Source organism: Motacilla alba, chromosome 4, assembly GCF_015832195.1.
Source record: "Motacilla alba alba isolate MOTALB_02 chromosome 4, Motacilla_alba_V1.0_pri, whole genome shotgun sequence".
NCBI lineage: Eukaryota > Metazoa > Chordata > Aves > Passeriformes > Motacillidae > Motacilla > Motacilla alba.
In genome coordinates, this window is record NC_052019.1 from 42,020,977 (window position 1) to 42,033,013 (window position 12,037).

At 38.1% G+C, this 12,037-nt stretch overlaps 1 protein-coding gene across 1 annotated transcript in view; it reads right to left on the minus strand.

Moving 5' to 3' along the window:
* LOC119700908 overlaps positions 1-12,037 on the minus strand; it is a 57,793-nt gene that overhangs the window by 26,116 nt on the left and 19,640 nt on the right. Inside the window, exons 12-13 of the mRNA XM_038136617.1 lie at positions 8,986-9,097; positions 5,638-5,737 (exon numbers count right to left, since the gene is read on the minus strand). Coding sequence (XP_037992545.1) covers positions 5,638-5,737; positions 8,986-9,097 — 212 coding nt within the window. The remainder of the gene's footprint in view (positions 1-5,637; positions 5,738-8,985; positions 9,098-12,037) is intronic.

Here is a 12,037-nt window from a genome sequence, read left to right on the forward strand (position 1 = left end):
AAAATTATTATCTTTTTCAGGAGACCAACAAGCATAAAACCAACCAAGCTTGCTGCTTGCTGATAGAAAAATCCTGGCCATTATCAACTTTCAGACTACTGAGGACTACAGAGAATTAATCATTTTATCAATTAAAAGGTTAAAAACAAATATTAATTGCAAAAAAAATTAAAATATGGGATAAGGTGTGTTTGGCCTTTTTTAAAATAGTATGTATTCCTTTAAGTTCATCAGAACAGCATAATCTAAATGAAAACTGATTAAGCGTTTGAACTTGTGAACTAAATACCACACTCAACAGAAGTTTACAGTAAATGTCTTCCATTCCAAACAGAAAATAAACAACAAATCACTCTCCAACATGGCATGTCTATATACAGTAACTTCAAATTCTTCTCTGGGCTTAAGTGTCTCATCTGCAGTTTTAATACTTAAAAACAATTTCAGTGAAAGTATGCAAATGTGTCCTGCTGGGCCTTACAATGGGAATTTAAAAAGAATTAGGAAAAAAAAGTCAGGGAATAACTATGAAAATCTCAGTCAGTCATTGTTGACTATAGAAGCTTCTTAAAAAATGCAACATCTCAAAATTCCCTCTTGCACATCTAACTCCTTGCATATACTGCAGAGCACAAACACACATAGGCTTCAGCCCGTTTCAACATACAGACAACATTCCTTCTTTTTATGCAGAGGATGCAATTTCATAAGAAACTGAGAATTTCAGGTCGGCACAATGCCTTTAGATGGTTCTACTAGTGTGGAGGGGAGGAGGGAGGAATCACAATTTAAGCATTCTTAAATTGATCAGAAGCTATGCAATGCTCTCCTTTTACAAGGCTGGAGTTTTATTATTCTTGACATACACAAATTACCAAAAAATTTATCAAATCCAAAAGTTATATGCTGCAAAGTAAGTCAGAAGTTATTAAATTCTGAAATTAAGACAAAATTTGCTAAAAAGCACATCTGATACTCAAGACCTAACATCCAGTTTTAAGTCTCTGAAGTGAATGATTATGAAGATCACTCCTCAACAAAATTATTATGATGTGATTTTTAATTACAGGAAGGAAAGCAAGTTATTTTATTTTTACTGTTGTTCCCTGCAAAATCTGAAAATCTGAAAAACCACAACTAAAAACACCCTCCAAAGTTTATCAGGCAAACAGGTAGAACATTGTGACTCAAGTGATTTAAATTCAGCCTAAGTGAAAAACACCAAAAGTAGGCTTTTAGTACTGATTATTAAAGAAATCAACACCTCTTTTTACATACGATTTGTAATTTTCATATTATGATATTGCCAAAATAAAACTACCAACCAACTCCAGCTGACAGTTCCACAAGTAGTGACGAGCAGGCTAAAAATCACCTGATGAAACACTAGAAGTGACAGTCCTTTTGGATTTCCCTACAAAAGATGCAGCAGGAGCTCTTGTGACTCTCCACCCTTATTCTGAACCATCAAATCTCTTTTCTCAATCTCTCTTTTCTACCCCCATTCTTAAATTTTAGCCAGCTTGGTCCCCTTAAATATCGGTGGAGCTGCTTTTCAGCATTTCTTATAGGGAAAGCAGAACCAAGGACTCTTGATCCACATTCTTTTGTGGTTATGCTTTCTTTCACTACCTCAGAAAACCATCTGTAAAGCAGACAGAATACTTTCCAATGCTACTAGATGTTAGAAAGCTTAGCTGATCATCTTTACACAGCTTGCTAAAGGTTCTTGGATGAAAGGTGCTATATGTGAAGATTATTATCTGTGCAACTGCCTACACAACACTTCAGACTAACATGCACCAAACTGCTGAGGGGAAAGAATATAGTTTAAAACAGTACTCCTCAACCACTATATACAGTCCAAGCAGAAGAGAAAATATTCCCCCTTTTTATTCCCTTTTTGTCCAGTACAGATCTGAAAGTGTACTTTGTTTTTTAAAGGTCACTCAAATGTCCAAAAATACTGGAACGAAGTGTTTCAGTTCAGGTGACATCACTCTGCAAGTCATCAGCTTCTCCTTCCTCCCTGGTGTCCATTATAAAAGATTTGTAATTTGTTCCTGCTTTCCCTCTGTCCTTCATTAAAAAAATATGCAGAAAAAGAAAGAAGGGTTATCTGCAATGACTCTCAGTCACTATTTCACCTCCTGGAAGTGAACTAACATAGGAGAGTCGGGAGGGCTGTAACCAAGCTGGCCATCTTTGAAACACAGGACTCACTGTTTAAAGGATTTTCAGATGGAAAAGCCACTCATGCTTAAAATCTCACTTGGTGTGTATCCCCACAGCTGCCACCATTTTGGCAGAACAAAGCCACATACAGTTACATCACACAGATCCATGTGCAAAGCACAAAGCCACATCTGACAGGCATGCTCTATCCATGTACGAGACAGCAGCCGCAGCTGTTTTTATTCAATGTCCAGTGAGAAAAAGTGGTGCAGCACAGGACCTCAGGTGCTCACTGCCCAGAGCACTTACACAGGGCATGAGAGGCTCAAGTTCTGGGCTCTGTGCCTGTGGACAGTCTGACCCTTTCATGAAGGTGACTACAGTGCCATGGGGCATGCTCTGCCCCTCACTGAAGCTGGGACACTCTGGAGAATTGTAATCATTTGCAAAAACGTCCCGGTAAAATACAGTGGAAGGGAATAAGCTCAGGGAAAACAGGGAGGGAAATGAACACCAGGTGCTGTTACTAGAGAATTCACCCAGGACAACAACAATCTCAACAGTCTTAGTTCTGGCTTCTGTTCCCAAGATCACTTACCCATCCCTACAAGTCCTGTCTGTGGAGCTGCTCGTTTTAAGGCAATTAAGCATCAAGAATTCCTTGTTCTGCTCTTCACAACAAGGCCTGGAATTCTACACTACTGTCAGAAATTAAGCATTATTAAGCTGGTGCAGTTATTAGTACACCACTAATTACTGTTTGGCAGTGTTGCAAAATTCTAAATCTCACTGAAGAAAGAAAATTAAAAGCATTCTTCTTAATCACTGCTTTAAACATATTCCACATGAACAAGCAGCTTACTAAGCATTCAGACCCCAAATCTGACCCTCCTCTGCTTATGTAAGAGTTTATGGGCACAGGTAATACAGAAATTTACCACATAACAGCAAACGAAAGAAGTGACTGTATGAAGCAGTCCCAGTACATCCTCCACAAATTAAAAAAAAAAAGGAATGACTATGCACTTGGAAGCATGTCAGTAAACAGCCCTGATAGCCTTTGACAGCAATCACTTATGTCACAGAGGCCAAAAACCTTTTTACAGTCCTGTACCTGGCAAGGAAAAGTGCTATTTATCACCAGATGCCTCGGATGATTCCAGAAATAGCCTCTTTCCCATTGCTGTTCATTAGCAGCAGCTCTAAGAATTGAAACAATTTTTTTTTTTTTCTGAGAAAAACTTCTACAGGATGTTCTAGAAAGCTTGAACTGTTCCTTTAGGAAACAAACTCAGCACCCTAACCATCATCCACACAGACTAACCCTATTCCACATAGGAATGCATTTGTTTCATCACTGAAAGCCCTGATAACAAGAACTGAAAGTTTGCCAGCCACCTCAAGGCACAGATGTTCACGTTACAGTAATTCAATTTCAATTCTACATATTTCACCCAACCCATGTACGGCAGATTTTTCACTTTTTCATTCTAGAAAGATCAGTGGGAAAAGGAAAAAATTGAACCCTTAATAAAACCAACACTTTCGGACTTCAAACGAGGTTTAAATACACAGCAACTGCTTTATTAAAAAAACACAGATTAAGAATGGAGAGACAAGTACAGGTCCATTAGCTTTGGACCTTAGAAATAAGCAATGATTTTAAAATCCACACAGCTTTCTTTAATTCAAAAGGATGTTTTCTAGGGCATTGTCTATGCATACATGGAATAAATAGTAAGTCTCCTATGGAGAAATCACTATGAAAAAGGAGAAACTACTTCAGTTATGATTCCCTAACTAGTTACAAAAATGATAGTTTGGTCCAACTGAAAATACTATCCTTCATTCATAAGGAAAACTCCAAGTCTTTAGAAGCAACTTACATCTATGGTAAATGCTGACCTGCTGATCACCACTCAGAACTGCAACATTTTGAACAATTATCTCAATTAATATTTACAGGTAGTTTTACATGATCACATGAATATTGTAGAGACAAAAAGAAAAGGATGATCATGCACTGACCTTGTCACTATAAATACAACTTTAAAGGAAAAAAAAAACCCAACCTGCATTGAACTGTTCTCTGCAGGTCTGTTAAGAGCGTAACACAACACAGAATGTGAGAATGTGCACACCTCTACACAATTTTTAACCAACTGGAAAAAAATTAGTTCCTTAATTGCAAGGCAACACCTAACTATTACTCCATTAATCAGTATTTTAGATTTGCTATGGAACTTCAGGGTTTCAGGTAAAGCCCATGGAATTTAATTTTGAAGATCTATGTAAATCCTAGATATAGTCTTCATTAAGGCATGCAGAAGCCACTGCAAAATATCTAAGCTCTGGTCCTCAAATTAGGCTGCCAAAATTTAAATTCATTTAGAATGGATAATAAAAGTGGGATGATTTATGCACAAAACACATGAAAGAGAGTTATAGTGGTGACACCTAAGGGACTTGGGAGTAGAAGAAAAAAAATATTTTGCTCCAAATAATCACAGAGTAGGTCCCCCTTGAAAATTTAGAGAAACCAATGACATTTACAAAAAACAAACGTGCTTTTTTTTGGAACAAACATTTGGCAAGCAATAGAAGCACAGATCATTTCACATTACATGGTCTTCAAGCAAATACTTAAAAATATACCCTCAAAACTAAGATGGGCTTAAACAGATTCCAGTGGTTTGATTTTACTTCATACATCAATTAAAAAATAAATCTTGCAATTGTTGCATTACATCACAAAATCAAATCCTGAGGACAGAATAATTTGAGGTTAGACTTAATACTACAGGATGAGAATTTAAGTTGGGTACTTAATACGAAATGTGAATTAAGATGCAGATTGTCAGCACCATCACTGCAGTATTTAATTTTTTCAATTATACCTGAACGTTGTTATTACTTACACAAGCAGCTATACATTAAACAGTTGAAAGTACAGTAGCATCAATAAAAATCCTTCATAGCAACACCAGATAATGAAGCATGAAGAGAACCTTCCAAACTCTCAAACTGCGTATCTCTTCATGAGCTGCAGTGTTATAACTGGACACTGAGTATACTTTTGCCAGTTGAGTAACACTCAGTGAAGTCTAATAGCATTACTGTGTTTTAGGAACGTGGTAAAAAAGTAAATCACTGCTGCACATCAGTGTAGTCACATGAAGAAAAACAGACAGATGAGGAAAAGGAAAAAAACCAGGACGGAACAGTAGCAGCAAGGGAAGAATAAAGAATCTAAAATGAATACAAAGGAGAATTTTGAGGACTTTCATTTTATCGTTCTGCTAATGTCTGTCACATTTCTACACCAAGCTTATATACCTTTAAAAATTATTATTGCACTATGAATATAAGGAAGCTTAACATGACTAAGTTTTTGGGTGCTAGTCATGCTCAGAGAATAAAAAAGTAACTTTAAGATTCTTAGAAGATGATATGAATAATTACCCATGCCAGTTCCAGCTGGTGCAATCTCTTTGGAGAAGATTTCTACAGCTTCTCTTTGTTTATGGTGTACAGCAAGCCAAATAACAGCTTCCCGAGGTCCCTGCTTCAAGAAGGGTGAAACTAGATTAGCTTAGATGCAGAACATTGGTTAAATTTACAAAACTGAAAAATAACTGTAGGTCAGTATTCGAGTTAAATCATTCGGTGAATTTTTATCCACCACCACTATCATTTGCTATTAGCTTTTCACTATCTTTATTTTGGAATACCATGGAATCAACTATCGGGTATTTCAAGCCACTAGGGCACTGTGCCTGTTCTCCAGCATTCTCCAAGAATCAAGTACTGTAACTAACAATACCAAATACTTGGCTTCACTGTCAGTGGAACTGGCAAACAAACTTTGCTCTTATTCTAAGAGCACTGAGAGTACTCTGGGGCCAAGTCAGAGAGCCAGGTTCACTTCTCTTAGCATCAAGAAGGAAGCAGATCGGTCCACAGAAAAGAATTCAAACCTAATCCTTGGGAGATAAATGTGAGAACTTGTAAAAACCACCAGGCTTTCAGAGAGAGGAGCAGATGCTCCCTCTAAAGATAAACCAAATGTACTCCCTACTCTAGTGAAAACACCTGTCCTTCCAGATAAGCACTGTCTCTCATTTCAAATTTTACTTCTCCAAAAATTCTATTTTCAGCCCCTGAAGGATCTACCAGTGGAATCAATACACAAAAAATATACAGTCATACAACAACCCCAACAAGTGCTCAATTTTAACATTCAGTGTTCCTAAAGCTATCACAAGATTCATTAAATTACTACAAATAATAATCAACTGGAAACATTCTTGCAAAAAACCATCCTCATTCATTCACATCTGCTTGCTGGTTCTAAACTGTACCATATAATCAACATTCCATTTAAAGTTCCATGTTTACCTCCTTGCCTGCAAATGCAAGGTACAACACTCTATGAAAATCAGCTGAATCCTGTTTTGAGTTGATGAACCAGTATTAAAACTGGTATATATACAGGCTGAAGCAATTAATCTTACAGTATCAGAATTAAAACAAAAAAAACAACAAAACAAAGTCTGAGCAATGTCTTGGAAATCAATTAACAAAGGGTTAGCAGAAAACTAACAGAACACATACAGTTTTTATTTAGCAAACTCTAATGCCTGAGGTACTATTAAAAAATAGCTTACATGAAACATATCCCAGATTTCCAAACCACAAACTCACTGTCACTATCACAACTCCTTCCTCCCCAACAGAACAGAGGATACTAAAAATCAAACACCACTAAAATTACTCCGTGCTGATTCAGGTCCCTTTCTAGCTCAGGCTGGGCTGGTGCTAACAAAGTGCTATCAAGAGTGACAGGCAGCAGCCACGTCAACAGGCAGAGAAGTCTGAGAAAAAGAAGTGCTTGCCACTCTTTCCTATTTCTCAAGGACATTTTGCATTGTCAGGAACAGTCAATACTCCACACAGCAGCTCAGACTACAGGCTGGGAGACACAGTGATTTCACAGCTGCAACCAACCACTGCACCAGTATGACAGATGTGCATGGGAAGTAGTCCAGCCACACCGTATATCGACACTGAGCTCCAAATATTGTTCAGCTTACCCTGTCTTGGTATTCATTTACATATTTGCCTCTTTGCTTCAAATTTAGGTGGTAGAACTTTCAAAGCAAGAACTATTTTCCTCATGTGTTAACATACTGCCTAGCACAGTGTGCTTCTGGTTTTGAGTACTGTGATTCGTAACCCAAATAACCAGGTCTAGTTTTGCATGGAAGGACATGGTAAGAAAGAGTGTTTATGTGACTACACTACCCCTGCCTGAAGCCCCAGTGAGTCAATGCTTTCCTTGGGATTCTATGACTTTGTATTTTAAATGGAAAAGCAAACTCCACTCCCCAATCCTTTTTCTCAAACTACCACGGCTGCTTTCCAGATGAAAGCTCCCCTGGCTAGTTTCTTCTAAAATGCTGGGGAAGCATGAAAGGCAATAGAGTGATTTCCTGTATTTCAGCCTTAGCGCTCACATCCTGTTTCAGGCATGGATGAGAAGCACATACAATGGTGATAACACTCTGTTTACTTTTAATATAAGACCTGGGAACTGAGGCTGGAAATACAGAAAGTACTACAAATATTCTCTTTCACTGAAAAAATTTGTTTAATGTACTATAAGCAAGGCAAACTGAACAATCAGGAGGGAGAAACTGCTCTACTTCAACTCATTATTCACTTTGTACAAAACTTCCTATTTAACAATTCAATTAAAGAACATATTACAATGTGTAATGAGCAGGAGTCAGTACAAACTGAACACAGACAAGTCGAACATCTGTTCCTCTGTTTCAGAATTTTGATTCTGCACTCTTGGTAAGACACTTAAAAGTGCAGGTTTTATGGTCCTAAAATAAAAGAGACCACATTATAAAGCTCAGTCTTCAAGAGGCAACTCTTGCTGCTTTGCTGAAGGAAACTGAAGCTCAACACTGAAATGAATAGCTGCAGATATAACTTGACCAATTTCTAAGAACACTCAATTTCACTAGTAAGAAGTCCACTGAACTTCTCTACACCACATTCACGTTTCCTTTCAGATACAAACTGTTGGATAAAATGTTGGCAATCGTAAGAACAAACTCAGAGTTGAGTTTTGCCACGTGTACCTTAAGAGTTTTGCAAGACTGCCACTGACAAAGAAGAATTAAATGCTACTGTTTTGGAACAAACTAAACTGTCTAAATATTTAAACTGTGTCTAAGTGAGGACATGATTTACGGTCTTCTTCCTTTAAAAAGGACCTTCATTCTCTAGATTAGGAAAACAGACCATGAATATCACAGCTGCAGTGGCTATAGCCATCATTCATATTCTTACATATGCACTCATAGTGCAGAATTACATAGCTAAAGATTATTTCTGAAGTAGTACTCACAGACAATTTGAAGTTGCGCAGGCAACATTCATGCTGAGATTTCCTGACTGCAATATTTATAATGTGGTCTTTTTGCATTACATCTAATACAATTTAAGTCTATACCGCAGCAGTTATTATAATATAGAATTTCTTTAGGAGACCATCAGAACTAAGTACAACAACACTTTTGTAATATTTTGTATCAGTGCTTCTGGAAGACCCAATACTGCAAAGACCTTGTCACTGTTGATTTTGCACAATAAGTAGTGACAGTGAGTTCTTTGCAACATGAAGGGGTGAAATTCCCAAGATGATAATGACTTCCTTTAAAGTTGTGGAAAAGATAACAATATGGAAAGATTAAAAGAGGTCAGTAAAAGTTTAAGAACACTCCACTGCATACTTACACCATCTATATTCCTTCTAGCATGAGGTCCGTATGTATCTTCAGACCCTAAAACCTGTATGTTAACTGCACTGTAATCTTCATACCCAAGTTGACTGAAAATAAGACGAGTCCTGCAACAAATTATATTTTGTATTAGTAAACTGTCTTGAAATTATTATCTGAAGTAGCCCTGCGTGGTCCACAGAAGTTAACTCTGTCAAGTAGTTGTATGAAAGATTTTATCAGTTGAAATACTGGAATTTTGTTAGGATATATATTTTGCTTGGTGGAACAAGCAACATGTTTTGCTTTGGTGGAACATTTTGAAGACACTGCTAATGTATCACTGTTGTTATAAATATAACCATAGCACCTGAAATATGAAGCAGTGTACACGACATTAATACAAATTACAATTTTTTAATTGCTGTAAAGAGATGGAAAGGTGTTCACGCAACACAAATGACTCCACCTTTATTTTTGATGAGATAAAAATAAGACAGACAACCTATTTGCAAACTGTGTCTGTACTAAGTTATTTTAAATTATTTATCTACAAAGATTACAGTTTCAGATACTACAGTTGAAAATACATTCTGCAGGTCATTTTTAGCCCTTTCATGTGTTAGTAATGTAACAGAGAATCATGAAAATAAAAGGACACCAGAGACTATTTCAAAAAGACTTCTTCACACACATATTGCCAAACCCCTTCTGCTTTCAGTAATGAATAAACAAGTAAAGGAGAAGTACACAAGAAAGAAGCAAAATAATTCATCTTACAAGCTGCCGAAGCTGCTCAATGTCTTAGGCCAACAACTAGTTTGACCTGCATAAATGAAGCACATTAAATTTGTGTGCCTTTTCCTGCACTTGCTGCCACTAGACCACTGGACAGAACTTAGCCTAGAACAGACTGGAAGGTGGGGAGTTGAAAGATCACATCCTTAGAACATTCTCTTGAAACAGAGAGACCCAGACAGGCTCGATCAATGGCCTAGAGACAACTGCACGAAGGTCACTCAGTTAGGCAAAGTGCTGGGTCCTGCACTCGGGTCACAGCAAGCTCAGGCAGCACCACGCTCTGCGCCAGGGTGGCCTGAGAGCTGTTTGGCAGACAGACTCTTGGGTGCTGGCTGACAGGCAGATGAACACAAGCCAGAGTGTGCCCAGGCAGCCAAGAAGGCCAATGGCACCCTGCCCTGGATCAGCAGTAGTGGGGCCAGCAGGGCCAGGGCAGGGACTGTCCCTCTGTACTCGGCACTGGTGAGACCACACCTCAAATCCTGTGTCCAGTTTCAGGCCCCTTTTAGAAAGAACACTGAGGTGCTGGAGCATGGCAATAGAAGGGCTATAAGACTTGTAAAAGGTCTACAAAACATGTCTTACGAGGAATGGCTGAGAGAGCTGGGGCTGTTTAGCCTGGAAAAAGGCTACACATAAAAGGAGGGTGTACCGAGGAGGAGGCCAGCTCCTTCTACTGCGCCTGCAGTGAGAGGACCAGAGGAAATGGCCTTAAGCTGAGACAGGGGAGATCCAGATTAGATATCAAAAAAAAAATTGCACTGTTCAAGCTGTCAGGCATTGGAGTACGTTTCCCAAGGAGGTGGTGAAGTAACCACTCCTGGAGGTGTTTCAAGAGATGTCTGGATCTGGCACTGGGCGATGTGATTTAGGCATTATAGTGATGGAGCTGAGTTGATGGTTGGACTTGCTGATCTTAAGTGTCTATTCCAATCTTGACAATTCTATGATTTTATGAACAGAAACCGGTAAAAAAAACTGATGCCAACATTTCTGAAAGAGTTACAGTTGCTGAGAGACCATCCTTTGAGATGGATGAGAACAGCTTAATTCTTAATCTGGGCTGACATACACCAATCTTTTGATGTGTCAAAAAATCAATTCTACATATTAAGCTGTTTAAGACTACATTTGAGATGCAGAATGTGTATATTGTAATTTTCAAAACAGAACTTGCCCACAAGGGCTAGAGGCCACTTCTCACACCAACTAATCAGCCCTCAACTACCTAACATCAGCTTTCCTCTGATGATTACTCAAGAGAGCAGAATTAATTTTCTAGATGTCAGAGACAGCAGCACTACAATCTGTTTCAATCAGACAAAGATTCACATAGTCCAGTCTGAAATAATGTCCAAGAGCAAACATGAAATGGAAAACACACAATTTTTTTCCTAAAATAATCATCTAGGTTCCAGAAAGATGGCTTTTCAGAGGTTCTGAGTCTCCAAGTCTTTTTATTTACCACTTCCTGAAGGGTTTTTCCATAATTTGATTTTCTCAGTAGCTCTTGGACACGAGTTTTTGGCATTTCCAATTACACAGCCCCTATCAACCTGCTCTTATCTGCCATATCTCTTGAGGGAAGTCAGACAACTCCTCCTTCACCACAGTGCTGAACACAGACTCACGAATAATCACTCCAAGTTCACAGTAAACCTTGGATTTCTGTCTTTCCAAGTGTAGTTTCTGCATGGGTCTACAACAGGATGGGAGGAAGCTTTAAATAAAACATGGCACAAGGAAACAGATCTCTTAACTAGAAAGACTGGAGCTACTGGAATAAGTACTGAGAGATTCCTGACATGAAATTATATTTAAGAGGAATTCCTCCTTGTCCAAATATACTGGCATAACAATACAACTGAAGGTTTATCGCTCTGTCTTAGAATTGTAAGTCTGTCCTAGGAAAAAAATGCAAAACAATCACTGGGTCACATTTTAGAAAGTGTGTTTCAAACACAAACTCAGTAAACTTCCTATATTTCATATCAGTAAGGCTTTAATTAAAAAAATGTTGTGAAAGCTGAAAACTAGTTTCATATGAGTATATCTCTGGTATCTAATTAAATTTAATCTCAATCACAGCTCGTTCTCCACTAAATTTGGTTTCTCTCCAGCCACCTGTTTTCAAATGTATTTGGTACTTTTCTCACTGTCAAACCTAACTGAAGGGCACTTACAGACTGAAAACATTTCTTGAAAAGGTTACTTAAGTCTTGAAATGTCATCCCAATAGGAAAACTAGCATCTTCTAGGATTCTTAC